This window comes from Vombatus ursinus, unplaced genomic scaffold (assembly GCF_900497805.2).
Source record: "Vombatus ursinus unplaced genomic scaffold, bare-nosed wombat genome assembly UNPS02014171.1, whole genome shotgun sequence".
Classification (NCBI taxonomy): domain Eukaryota; kingdom Metazoa; phylum Chordata; class Mammalia; order Diprotodontia; family Vombatidae; genus Vombatus; species Vombatus ursinus.
Window position 1 is genome coordinate 1,684,615 of NW_020953949.1, and position 14,368 is coordinate 1,698,982.

Here is a 14,368-nt window from a genome sequence, read left to right on the forward strand (position 1 = left end):
AGCCTTTAGACCAAGTGTCTACTCAACTGCTTGGTGAATAATGGAAGCCATCAACCAGGAGCAAAGGTAACTCCAAACATCTTAGCCGTCTATCATTAGGGAGCTGTTCAACCTCACCTTCCATGCCATGTTCTTCTTTGACCTCCTCCTAGACCAGATAAACTTCTGAACTCCCAGGCTAAGGCTGCTTATTAACCCTCATTTAGTATGAGGATAAAGACCTAGGGTATTGGTTATGGTTAGAGCATAATGGAATGGAAGCTGGCACCATCCCCTTGGTGATCAGGAAACAAGACTTTAATTCTTTCAACCTTTCATTACTTGGGGTTTGTAAGCCTATGGCGTAGACAGGGGAGGAAGCATTTTTTTTTTGGCTTTTTGGTGAGGTAGTTGGGGTTTCAGTGACTTGCCCAGGGTCACACAGCTAGTGTAAAGTCATATTTGAACACAGGTCCTCCTGACTCCAAGGCTGGAGCTCTCCGCTGTGCCACTAGCTGTCCTGGAGGGAACATATTTTGAAAGGTCCTGTTTCCACAGGCTGAACCCAATCTAACTTCCCTCTCAGACCTTCCCTGAGTCTGGCTGCCCATGGCGCTGTCCCACTATGGTCATAGTTATGCCTGCAAAGCATTGCAGTGGGTTGGTAAGCAGGGGCTCTGCAGACAGAGCACCTCTGGAGAAAGACAACCAGAATGGTGAAAAAAATTGAGATGGTGCCTTATAAAGGTCAACTGAAGAAACTATGGTTGGTAAGCCTGAAAATTAGAAGACCTAGTTAGGGTTGAGGGTGTGTAAGAAATAATAGCTATATTCAATTTATTGGTGCAGTAAGCAGATGCTCAAATACTCTACAAATTACTACTAACAATAATAGAATAGGGGTGGGCAGATGAAGTCGGTGGAGAGTGGGGAAAAAGTACTTACCAGCTGGTTCTCGGGAATCAGTACTAACCTTGGTTGCTTCTGTGGGAACTTGCTCTTCAATGGCACCTTCACCCTGAAGTGAGAAAATCTCCCTCACCTTATGTAGCTTTGGGTGGGGTTTCCCTCTCTTGCATCATGGGCTTTAATATGGAATAGTGCTGTGGGATTGTCAACTCCCTCATGGAGCCTGAAATCATAGCATTGGGGCTGAGAGGGATGTTAGAGATCTTGCAGCCTTAAACAGTAATTCCCTCTACAATACATCTACCAAGTGCTCAACTAGGCTCAGTCTAAATGTCCCCAATGCTCACTAGTTGCCCCATCCCTCTCTCCCAGCAGCTCCAATTTTTCTAATCTCTCCTTTGCTTCCATGTTCCAGTCTTCCAAGAGCCACCATGGTCCAATGAAAAAGGAACTAGATTTATAATCAAAGGACCCAGGCTCAAATCAGATCTACCACATGTGTGACCCTGGGCATGTCACTACTCTACTCCCTTGGGCCGTTTCCTCATCTGATCTCATGTCCCTTGATATCCCAAGATTCCACTATCTTAAGCTCCTATAAATGTAGCATGGCCCAAGCTGACAGCATCTCCTCTAGGCAGTTGCTTCAGGGAACTTTTCAGCTCCCCTGATATTTAATATTAGTTATTTCTCTATTTAAAAGAGAACGGAGTATGCCTTATTTAAAAGTGTTTCTATTGTATGATTAACCATGATTCATCCAGATCTAGTTCGTGTGGCCGTTAAGGCATCTGCTTGGGATATGGTGCTTCTGGGAGAATCCTACTCTGCACTGCAATTGCTGTGTAGACTTCAACAATGCTCCGGGAGGGTTTGAAAACAGGCTTTATTACCAGATACTGTTCTAACTAAAAGAACAGGTTGTAAGGTTACCACAGAGAAAGATTATATATACACATAGCTTCATATCTGATTTGGCTTTTACAAAATGCCTTGAGAGATGAAAAATCCAAAGAGCCAAGTAGTGCACTCCATAGAAACATCAGAACATTAAAGAAAATGAAAGGAATTATACAGATGGATAAACACGCTTCTTCTGTGCATGCTGACCTGGATATAAGGAACTGGGTAGTAATGACATTCCTTTGGAGACAGCATCCACACCACAAACCAGTTCTTCCTAACCTAGTGACACGGGCCAGTTGCTGACCCTGACACCCTACGTGTAATTTTAGGCCACAAAATCCCTTCTAAGTTTTTGTAAATACCTCACTATTATTCTGGACTGGATGGAGTGTTGGGGAGGCAAAACATCTCAGGTTCGGAAGGAAACTCGGTCACCTAGATTATAGCTCACAGTCTAACCCAATGCTGATCTAAGCAAGCCGTCTACAATATCCTCAGCAAATAATCAATCTCTGCTTCAAGGCCACTAGGGAAGAGGACCTCACTACTTTGGGAGGTGGTATCAGTGTATTTTACCATCAGAAGGTGCAGGCAGATGGGAGGGGTGAGGTGGCTATTGGACTAATTTTCTTCAGTTTTGTACGTTACTGCCTCTCTTGCCATATATACAACATGTACATACACGTTTAGGGTTACTGATGTCATGTCAGTGGAATAAAGGACTAACGAATCAGTCATGTCCAAAAATTAAATGGGATACTTCCATACAGGTAGGAATACTATTACTGGAGCTGTTCATGCAGAGATGGTAAGGGCCATGTGATCTCTGATGTCCCTTCCAACTCTGGAATTCTGCTGTCACAGAATGACCACAGAATCTAATGTGATTACAAGTGTGGATGTGCCTAATTATGGCTGCTATCATTGATGGCAAACCTGGTAACCACATTCCTACACACACAAAAGGCTACTGCTATTTCTGTCTGGCCACCAGCCTGACCAAAAAGCACATGTTCCGCATTTTGGCCACCGTGCATTCTCCACAGAAATAGGTGGCACAAAGTACCAAATGAGAGGGTAAGGAATACTACGTTGGGGGCGGGGGGAGAAGGAAAAATGAATATGAATAAGAAGTGAGCTTACATTTTAAAAGACAAAAACTGGCCCTAGTACCAGCTGCTTTCATATCTTTTTTCTCTCCCTTCTCATAAGAAAAACTAATATTTGTCATCAGCTGAGAGGGAAAGCATAAAGCATGTAAACTAAAGCATAAAATAATATAAATGAGCTTGCTATAGAAGATACTGAAAGAAAATGACTTTAGCATTCTAAAGAGTAAGAAAAGTTATCTCCTGTTTATCCACAGGGGGAGATGTCAATAGCTACTTCTGAGTTCTGGCCACAAACTCCATCCCCATTAATTGTGTGTACACTCCAAATTTTGCTCTTTCTACATACTAATCATACTAAGTAATCATACAACACAGGTACCCAGAGAAGAGTCTGTGAGCAGGAAGTGTGTTGCATATTTAGTCTTGGGATGGAGAATGACCACAATGTGTGTGTATAAAATTGCTGGGTTGGGGGCAGACTAGTGAACACTTAAGAATGAAACGGTGAATAGTCTAGCTTATGGGAAATAATTTTGCTCAAAGCACACGATGATACACATATACTCATGAATGTGCTGCCGCTCATGCAATTTATATGTCATTCCCACTCACACATGGGCAGCAGCAATTCTCGGATCAGGGCTGTTTGCACGCCTCACGTAAGCATAATCAAGTGGCATTGCTTACCTTGAATACATGAGTATTTATTGACTCAGCCTTGCTCCTTGTGAAAGTTAATTTCCGTATCTTTCCAAGAACTATTGACTTTAATGACACCAGATTATCTTACTTAGAATAAAATAAGACCAACTGTTACCTTCAACAGGATGAACAACTGGCAAATGTTAGGAACTTTGTATGCTTCCATTATAACTTCTATATTTACTTTAAAGACAGTTATTTGTGCATATTATTGGTATTTATGAATGAATTAAAATGTGTTAGAATTTTCATTATAGATAGCATGTTTGAAGTTCTGAATTAGTTTTGAACTTGGCTAACACTTTAATGTATTGATATCTGTAATTAAGGTTGTCTAGGTTCTACACTATACATAGATACATGTGTATAGTAAATGAGGGCTGTTACATGTGTACATATATACATGTACACACATGTGCACATATACATGTGTGCATGCATACGTGTACACACAGATATATCAACTAATGATTCAGTTGGATTAATTTAGCCTATACCAGAAGAGTATAATTAGCCAATTCAGTACAAGGGTTCTGCTGTACCTCAGGAAAGGTAATACTTTTGTTAGTTGTCTAGCAATGGATGTTTGTTTAGTTTTCAAGTTTGACATACATGGAGAACAGAAAAATATTATCACCAATTTTTTGAGTGGTAGGAGAAAATGTTCCAAAGTATAAGGGAGTGTGAATTGTGGGAAATTAAGAAATTAGAATTTGTTCTATTTCTCAGCAGCAGCAGAAATAAACACACTGCAAACACTAGGTCAGGGCAGCTAGGAGGTACAGTGGATAGAGCACTGCGCTTAGAATCAGGAACATTCATGTTCATGAGTTCAAATCTGGCCTCAGACACTTAGTAGCTGTGTGACGTTCGGCAAGTCACTTAATACTGTTTGCCTCAGTTCCTCAGCTGTAAAATGAGCTGGAGAAGGAAATGGCAAATCACCCCACTATGCAAAGAAAACCCCAAAAACGGGGTCACAAAGAGTCAGACACAACTGAAAAGACTCAACAACAACAAACACTAGGTCAAGTGACTAATGCGATCCTTTCTCCTCCAGCAGTAACGGTGAAAGCTCCCTCCTCAGGGTTAGCCTAGGTAGCAGCATTTTTAAAGGCAGTAAGTACTTATTAAGAATTTGTACTGAGATTTCTACCTGTAGGAATGATGTGGAGGAACAGCTACATGTCTTCAAGAAGGCACCAAACATTCATTAGCAGCAGGCAGAGTAACCTTTGTTTATTCTATGGTCAATGGGAACATTTACCAATACATTCTCCAGAAATGAGTGTAAGTCACAGGAACTTCGTACTTTGGTCAAAGATCTGGGTCTAAATCCTAGCTCTGCCACTTACGAGCAGTGGGACTGGGCAAGTCAGGTCACTTCAGTATAAAATGGAGATAATACTTGCAAATACCTACCTCAGAGGGCTGAGGAGCAAACTACGTATGTGAACTGTAACGTCACAGAAATGAATGACATTATTATTTTGGACAGGGGGAATAAAAAAGGGACGTGAATTTTAGGAACTTATAAATTGTAATAAAGAAAGAAACAGCATGGTTAGGGGCAAAGCACGCTAGACTTAAAGAGTCAGAAAGAGCTGGATTCAAATCCTGCCTCAGCCACTTACTAGCTGCGTGACCTGGGGCAAGTCATTTACCATCTACTGGTCTTGCCTTTCTCATCTGTAAAATGGGGATAGCACCTACCTCTCAAGGTAGTTATGAGAAGGTTACTTACAGGGCTTTACAAACCTTAAAGTGCTATATAAATGTAAGCTGTTTCAAATTCTATGACTTAGAACCAGAAGAAATCAAAAGATCCTCTAAGATGCCAAATCCCATGTTTAAATGATACTCAACAAAAGCAAACACACCCAACATTTTGCCTTCAGATGCGAGTTTCATATAAACCAAAGGGTACAGTTAATTCAAATTAACCATTAGGCTACAATAATGTTCAGTCCTTATCAAGTAGCAATGAAATGGTTAAAAAAAGAGGGGGGGGGGGAACAGTACATGTTTTCCTACAGTCCAACGGTCCCAGAAGGCACTAGATACATCCAGTTTAACATGGTGACAGATCCAGCAGTCACCGCCAGGGGGCACAAAATCGTTCTGCAGCGAATCAGGTAGAGCGACATTTCTTATCAGACAGCTCCTCTACCACAAAGTCTAATGTAAGCCCAAGGGGCAGGAAGCAGGAGGCTTGCATAATTAGTGTATTTTATTAAATAGTTAACGCATTGTTTCTTACTCATGTGGAACGGCTGTATTAACAGCAGCAAAGTAAAGCTTCCTGTGTACGTTTCCGCAGTGAGATTCTTTCGGCCCTGTTTTTTGGTGTTTTTTTCCCCTCCCACTAAAGAAAATACAACTTTTTCAAGACCCAGATCATTTAGCTTTGAGTGAAAGCCCCGTTGTCTCTTCTTGCTACGCAGCAGGAAAAACCCTGCATAGCAGGGCAGTTATCTCCACCAAAAGCTTTTCACTGTTTGGTCTGGATGGAAAGGACATTCATTTTTCCTTGCTCCACTCAAAGGGAAGGAAAGGGGTCAAAGCACTCGAGGGGTTTTCTTCACAAAGCAGTGCTCTCGGAATCGTTTTCAATGTCCAACAACAGGCGGCTGGCCAGGTCCTTGCTCACTGGCTCCATCTGGATTTCAGGAAAGAGGTTGCGAAGCTGTTCTGGAACATTAGAATTGGAGTCTGGATAGAAACAGGAAAAAACAATGCCATCAATAAATTGTAGAGGGCAGGCCCTTAAGGAACAGCGCGAGGGGGATGGTTTACTAAGATTCTCTCCATGTACACACATGCTGTCCTGTCCAACAGAACAGGCAACCAGGAATTAGGTTCCTAGCATAGGGGTGGAGGCATCAACTAGCCCTGTGACTTCAGCCACACCACTAAACCACTCCTCAGGTTCAGTTTCCTAGTCTGTGAAATGGAACTAAAAATTCCTACCCTGAATGCCCGACAGGCCTGTTGCGAGGATCAGATGGGCAAATGTAATGGGAAAACACTGTGAAGCGCTACACAAACTTCAAACATGGTGTGCTTACGGTGTTCCTCCACTTGAACACTGGTATTTTTTCCCCTTAGTTCTGCTCAGGCTAGCAGATCTTCGTAGTGAAGGGAAAGAAAAAAACCTTAGAAATTGGTCCTCAGATATAAACGTTACGATAGGAGTAGGGAGCCTTCTTGCCAATTGCTCTATTAGAAGCTTCCGAGGGCAAGTTTTGCCAGAGAAAAAGGTTGGTTTCAATTGTCAGAAACTGTCCTCTGAGAACAGACAGTCTTGCCATACTAAAATTAATGCTGTCCTACCCTGGCAGAAGAAACCTGGCTAGGATGCCAAATGGAAATTCCTCCAAAGGAAACTGGAAATTTGTGCTCTTAATAGTTAAAAGGGGTGGGCTAGCAGAACATAAACAAGTCCCTTAATGAGGTAGGACAATAGCATGTAACTGCTATAGTCTTCCAAAGTATACAAAGGCATTAACTAGTGCCAAGAATAAGTCCTATTAAAAATAATTTCTCCCTAAATACACTAAAAACCCCTAACAAATCTTTCAAAAACTTCCACCAGGCTAATTTCTGTTACCTGTGGACTGAATGATAAAGGAGATTTGTACCACCTCCATCTCACAGGTTTAGTCAGTAAGGAAAGTACTTTGGAAACATGGTATGGTGAGAAAAACATCGAACTAAGATGAAGGTAACAAGAGCCTCAAACTCTGTCACTCGCCAGCCACGGGACAAAGGCCATGCCAATTCCTCCTTCTAAGCCTCGACTTTCTCATCAGTGCAACGGAAATAACTTTTTCAGCTTGCCATAGAGAGAGGCTGTATATAATATGTAAAGTGCCTTGGAAGTTTTAAATTGCTATGGAAATGTTAGCTAAAAATAACAATGAATGAATGATTAGAATATAACAAAAAAGACAGCAGCACACCACACTCGGGCAGATGGGGAATAGAACCTAGGTATAATGGTGGGAGGGAAAGGCAGCTGTGCTTTACTTCCCACTATGAACATCAGGAGGTCCACGGTGGGTCAGGCTCCTGGGCCCTGCAGCCCAGGATTCTAGCTCTGAAAAGGACAGCAAGAGCTGAGTTATAGAAGAATACAGTTCTTCACATTACTTTCAAAGTGTAGGAAAAGCCAACAACATTCTAGTTTCTCTTATTAAACCACAGAGCTTTGTCCTCCATAGATTCCACTACAACTTCTGCTGTATCTTTTGTTCCTGTTTTACCTTCTTAGGGTAACATGATCCATATATCTACTCCCCTGTATCTGAATCACTAGGTGTACTTTTTATTTGTCCTAAATGTATCTTTCTTAAGCTAAAAGGGATTATGAGCCTGGTCAGATCCGCAGGAGCTGAGCTATGATTACGTTTAATTAAGATAAACAGATATTTATCAGTATGTTGGTTTATGCAGTGCCTCCTACAGGAGCCCTCTAGTGCTGCACTGGGTTGAGAAGTCTTGGGTGTTTGCAAAGAGATACACTCAAGTCAGAAAATCTGGGTTTTTCAACCCTGCTCTGCTACTTACTGGCTCTGTGACTTCTGGTAAGTCACTTTACTTTTTTAAGCCTCAGTTTCCCTATCTGTAAAATGTGGATTATATCACCTGCCATATGAGCCTCATAGAAGTATATGAGTACCAAAATGAAAACGTATACCAAAATAAACTGTCACTTAGTAAGTGCTAAAAAAAAACAAAACAAAACAAAAAACCAAACCAAGAAACCAAAAAATGGTGAACATAGGAAGAAAAGAGGAGAAGAGGGCTTTGAGCTCTCAGAAAAAGTGAGCCCTGCATGTTACAGCATACTGAGTGGTAACATGTGACTAAGGTGAGCAATTTCTCTATGCATATTTAGTTTATATACTGAGATTTCTCACACTCTAGAGCAGATTTTTGCTCTCAAAAGGCTTGTGGAAAGTATGATGGCATTCCAATGAAAGGAGAACGGGAGATGACTGCAGTCAGTCCTACAGTCTCAATACAAAGCTGAGGAAACTCCCCACCCCTGACCTTAATGCCTTGGATAAGGTGAGAGTGATCATCAGTGACCATGGGGAACTTTCTGCTTCAACGTGTCCTGAGTGATTCTGGTCACCATGATCCTGTGCAAAAAAAGCTTTGGGATAATAACAGATGCCTCCATCTTCACACAGACGGGCCCTGAGGTTAATTCAGTGACTACAAAAGCCAGGTTGTCTGCTGCTCAGAAGTCCAGCCCCTCCTCTGACACTGAGAAGAACCTGTAAAGTCACTAGCATGCAGGCACTGCTGGGGTCACTGAAGTGGGCCAAGGCTTTCCTTCCCCCCGGATCCCCCATGGCCAATCGTCCTCTCTTGTTGCTATGGCTTTAGCTCCTCCTTCTCCCCATTACTGCTGCTTCCCACTGCTCTCTTCTCCCTTCCCTCCAGCCTTCACATCCCTGAACTTCTGGCTACTAAGAACACTGATTTCCCATGCTTTGCAAACTAACCCCACTTTATGACATCTTCTTTAAACACCAAGCCTTCAGATCTTGATGAGTCCTAGGCTTTTTGTTGACTTCTGGGTTGTTGGACTTCTAGACAATTAGTGACTTAAAATTATTTTATTAACAGAAACTTGATAGTTTTGGCTATCTTGGGCAGGTCCCTTTTTCTCTGTGCCTCAGTTTCTACATCTGTAAAATAAGGGGGCTAAAGGGGACTGGGCTAGATGGTCCTGAGATCTCTTCTAGTTATAGATCAATGGCCATATGATCTCTAAGGTACCCTCCATTTCTAAATCTATGACTCTATGAAATGTATTATTAATTCAAGGGCAAGAACCTAGGCTGCTGCCCTGTATATTTCCAGCACAGAATACATACAAAAGTAGGCACTTTACCACATGTACAATAAAACTGTTATCTGTCTTCCCCCTCTGCACCACATGTTGGAACTTGCCAGTGTTTTCTCTTGGCCAAAGGGTTCTTCAGAAGTATGAAGAGTCCTCAAAGGTGTCAAAACAAAGTCAGCTGGTTTAAGTTTACAATTGTCTGATTATTGCCAGCATTTCCTGTGGGGTTTACACAGTACCTACCTTGAAGTAAACACAGGTATAGCCTTTATGCTCAGGGCAAAGCACTTAACCAACACCAAGTTCCATAATTCATTTTACCAGATGCATTCCTACTGACTGATTGAATTAGATATTTAGTTGTAAACAAACTTACTCTCACCATTTTTCCTCATTGGTCAAACTGGATAAATAGCGTAATGTATGCAATCCTGGGCTCGAAGTCTTCAGCATCTATCTGATGTTCACTAGCTGCTGCATGACTGGGGGCAAATTACTTAGCCTCTCTGAAATTCAGTTTCCTCTTCTGTGGAAAGGGGATGACACTGAAGTACCTACCGTACAATGCTGTTATAACACTCACATGGAATAATGTTCACAAACTGCTACAAGAACCTTAAAGCTCCACAGAAATGTCAGTGATTATTTTTGCCAATAACATGTGGGCAGATAGGGGCACCTTGCCTCCTAAATGCCTCCTCTGATTGGTCTGAGGTGGATGGGCAGACCTCCATCTCAACCAGAGCTATCTTTCCAAAGGCCACCTTATATTTGTGCCGCAGGGAAAGTGAGGATGATGCCTCCACAAACGTGGGCATGCCTGAGGATAAACATCAGGTCCTGCCCGAATGAGACGGACTTTACCTTAAGAGATCATTCTCCCCCTCTTCAGTATACTGTGGGGAGACAGGAGAGAGCTGCTGTTCTAGAAAGAGAAATGCATGTCACCCTCTCCCCCTTCCTCTTAAAACTCTCTTTTGAACACAGGATGAGCCCAACAACTCTCCATCCCTCTACCCCCTCCCCACCAAAAAAAACAAAAACAAAAAAGTGTTTTTTTCAGCATGCATGTTCTAATAATGAAATACTCCTTCAGATAAGCTCACTTCTAATCACAGGAGCTCACTTCTGCTGGTGGTCATATAAAAAGGATTTCAACAACTGGCTGGATGCTCCAGAATGGGATGAGTTTAGTCACTGACTTGAGACCACTCCCCTCTACAAATGCTTGTCTCCATTCAATGAGAGAGGCCATCAGAGCCCAGAAAGGCCATTCTCTATTATCAGAGGGCACTTAACACACACGGAAGATAGTTACTCACCACTCCAAAGATGGAGAAGAATGGCCCTTGGATTTAGGTCTAATACTTCACAGAGTCAGATCACTATTCAGCAGCCACTTATACTTACAGCCAGAGTTAAAATGACAGTGACTAAAACATGTGACTGTGTAAACTACTCACCCCTAAAAACATGTCTTTTAACTAAGGCCAAAGGGAATGGCCTTTCCCCATTAACTTGTGGTTTTGTGTCTCCAAAGGATAAAAGTGCAGGACTTGGGAGTCAGGAAGACCTGAGTTCAAAATCCTACCTGAGACACTGTGGCAGAACGTGCGTCCTGCTGTGTGACTCCAGGCACGTCACTTAACCGCTGTGAGCCTCAGGAATAATGCACCTGTCTCACAGGGTTGTGAGAGGCAAATAAGTTAGCGTAAGTAAAGTGGTGTGCAATTCTCACAGTGCTATCCAAATACTAGCTAACATTACATATTATCCCACTGGCTATTAACAAGAAGCCGGGCTTTAGACTTTTGGGGGGATGGCTCTCTTTTACTGACCAATGTGGGGAGTCTTGCTTTATCTGCAAAATGGGCATATATTTAGAGGAGTATGGTGAGGCTCCAGTGAGATAATAAATATAAAGTACCCCTTAAATGTGAATCATTATCACTGTCAAGTCAGTCATACAGGGTGTGAGTATTATTACTCCCTCCTGTCAGCGTAATTGTGTTAACACAGATTTACATTCCAAAAGACTTTCTTTATGATCAACATGTTAGTGGGTAGATGAACCAGATGTGGCTGTTGAATGTAGCTATTAGGATCGATTACCATTAAATGGCAGCTAACACAAGGCAGTCTGGAGGCTAAAGAAGCAATAAGGCCAATCTCAGGGACACCTGCTAACAGAGCCGTGAACATATTTAGTATCCATATTAATTCCGGGCAAGCGTGAAATAAAGCCACTGTTTCTTAGGTCATGCACTATTAGTGGGGATGCAGGCAAGCAGGGTTAGGATAACCAGTTAGTAACAGGCACTTGTGCACAAGTATGATCGTGAATTAGCAAAAAATATTCTGGCCAATCATATGCCTTTTCCTTACCATTAAACTTCCAATTTCAGTTCCTACTGAATAATGCAGGTCATACATCTAAATTATTTAATAAAATTGTTCAATTAGAATAATCTTTTTCTATAACCTATTACTTTAACATTACTATGCCTTACACACTGCCATCTTACTCAAGAGGGCAAAAAACTCAAGCAAGGAATCTCTTTTTCGGGGCTGCTTTACTTGAGGGACAATTAAAAGATGGTTCCCATTTATATACAGAAAATTTCCATTCTTGGGCACTAGACTGTATCTGCTGCAAGGTCATTGTTGATGTCTGCTCAACAGCTACCACTTTACCCAGAGGCCCACCTCTTTGTTCTCAATGTCTCAATTCAATGCTTTTAAATTCAGTACTACTGTTTTCAAGAATGTGTTTCTCCCAAGCTTCTTAAGTGACTATATTATTCAGAAACACTGGCCCTTTCGAGAAGTGCATTAAATGACTAAAATGGCCTAATTTTAAATATATCCAGATGCAGCATGATCTAGTGGAAAGATCACTGGATTTGGAATCCAAAGGTCTGGGTCTGAGTCTCTGTTACCCAGTACTACCCATGCAGTACCTGACCTTTTGAAGAGCATTTTGTCAACTGTAAAATGGGCGACTTTAATTAGGTGATTCACAGCTGTGTTCTTAACTTGGGGGTCCATGAATTTCTTTTTTTTAATATATTGACAAATGTATTTCAATATAATTGGTTTCCTTTGTAATCCTATGCATTTTGTTTTATGCTTTTAAAAAGGAGTCCACAGGCTTCACCAAACTGTCAAGGGGATCCATGATAAATAAAAAATTTAAGAATCTCTGATTTATAGGGTTCTTTCCAGCCCTAACTCCTAATACCCTATGAATGGTTATGACAAGAATGATTTATATACTACTGGCATTTCTTGTATGACCACAGGCAGATGGCCTCTCATAGGGTCTTTAAAGAACCCCTAAAACAATGTTAATTCTATGATACAAAGTCAATCAGGTGACATGGAATTCCTGGATTTTCAGGCTTGCTTCAAAGAATTACTGTCTGATAAACTTCCAAAGATTATCTGACAAATTATATTCAGTAAATTAAGCATAATTTTAATGAATCACGTAAAGCAATACCCAACATAAACATACCTCACATAACAATGGAATTAAATGCAGTCTGATTCAGGCTCATTTCATTGTATTTTCATTCACACAGAAGTACATCATTTTGGCGCTTTGCAGCTCAAGCAACAAGATTCTGAGGGGTCCAGTTCACACTGACAAATGGTTTCCATGCCCTAAGTTGGTGGTGTTTTAGCACTGACTACAACCTTCCTTCTCCTACACAAACTACCAGGGACAATAAAGGCTGGGCAGTCAGGGGCTGATGGGAGACAGTATCCCTCCCTGCTGCACTCTGGGCTTTAAAAAAAAAAAAAAAAAAAAAAAGGTCACTGGGTTTTGTACAAGAAACCAATGTAAGGCCTGAGGCTATTTTTCCTTTGGCTAAGCTTGTACAAAAGTCACACAACTTGAGGTCCATTTTTTGCATAAGGTTGATTAAAGCAATTCCCTGACATAATGGAAACCCTTCCCCCAGAAACTAGTGTGGACAGATCCTCTGGGAATAGTTCAGCTGAGCCAGATAACACTTTTCACAAAGGTCACATGGTTTAAAAGAAAGCAAATGCCGACATGCATTTTAGAATGCAAGGAATTTATTAGAAATCTTTCAAGGAGCATTTTTTTTGGTCCTCAGCAATTCAAGCTGCACATGGGTAGGTTCCATGCAGTTAACACAAATTAAGGGTAAAAAATTTTAGGTAAAAAGCTCAAGATGCAAAGAACACAGTTTCCTGTGCTAATTGAACCCAAATTCTTTTTAGCTGGGAGCCAAAAACAGATAAATCACAACTAGGTGCAGTAAGGGCTGGTTGGAACTTGTTTATCAGAAAAGGAGAGAGACCATTTTCATATTTCTTCATGGTGAAATGAGTTCTCAATCAATTGGGTTTTGTTCGTGCTACTTAGGTACCTATACTGTTATCAACTGTCCCGCTGTAAAATGCAGACACAATGCCTACTGGTCATGGGGTGGATGGCACCACAAGAACCACAATATAGCACCCAAGTAGTGGAACAGTGAGCATGGAGTCAAAAGCACATATGCAAAATACATATACAGGCAACACAGCTAAGTAGGAGCACGAGGGGCTACAATGCAGGCTATTTCTGGTTGTTACAAACCTCAGTCCTGGCCATCTTCCCAACCTGTGAAGGCATTAGGAAGTACATCTATTAGACATCTCCAAACAAACTGGCTTTCTCTCTAGAAAGGTACAGTGTCATCAAAAAGTAATCAATCATTTAACAACCAAACCAGTACATTATAAGGAAAAGCACATGTCTCCTGAAAAGCTGGTGATGCAAATTCTAATGAAGGAATCAATTAATGGCATCATGGATTTTGTTTCTGCATTGTACCTATGCAACTGTGGCTCAGCAAATGTGGTAACCAAATGTGGGTTCAGA

General features: G+C 41.4%; 1 protein-coding gene across 9 annotated transcripts in view; it reads right to left on the reverse strand.

Annotated features, from left to right (window-relative positions):
• Positions 1–4,817: 4,817 nt before the first annotated feature.
• The window catches only part of ARHGAP17 (Rho GTPase activating protein 17), a 130,400-nt gene continuing 120,849 nt past the window's right edge, over positions 4,818–14,368 (reverse strand). For 2 of the 9 annotated variants that reach the window (XM_027859765.1, XM_027859771.1), the window contains one exon: positions 4,818–6,320. In XM_027859765.1, the coding sequence (XP_027715566.1) occupies positions 6,190–6,320 (131 nt within the window). In that variant the 3' untranslated portion in view covers positions 4,818–6,189. Of the gene's footprint in view, positions 6,321–10,332; positions 10,394–11,853; positions 11,902–13,536; positions 14,108–14,368 lie in introns of those variants that run through there. The other 7 variants (XR_003568917.1, XM_027859768.1, XR_003568919.1 and 4 more) reach the window with 7 other exon arrangements.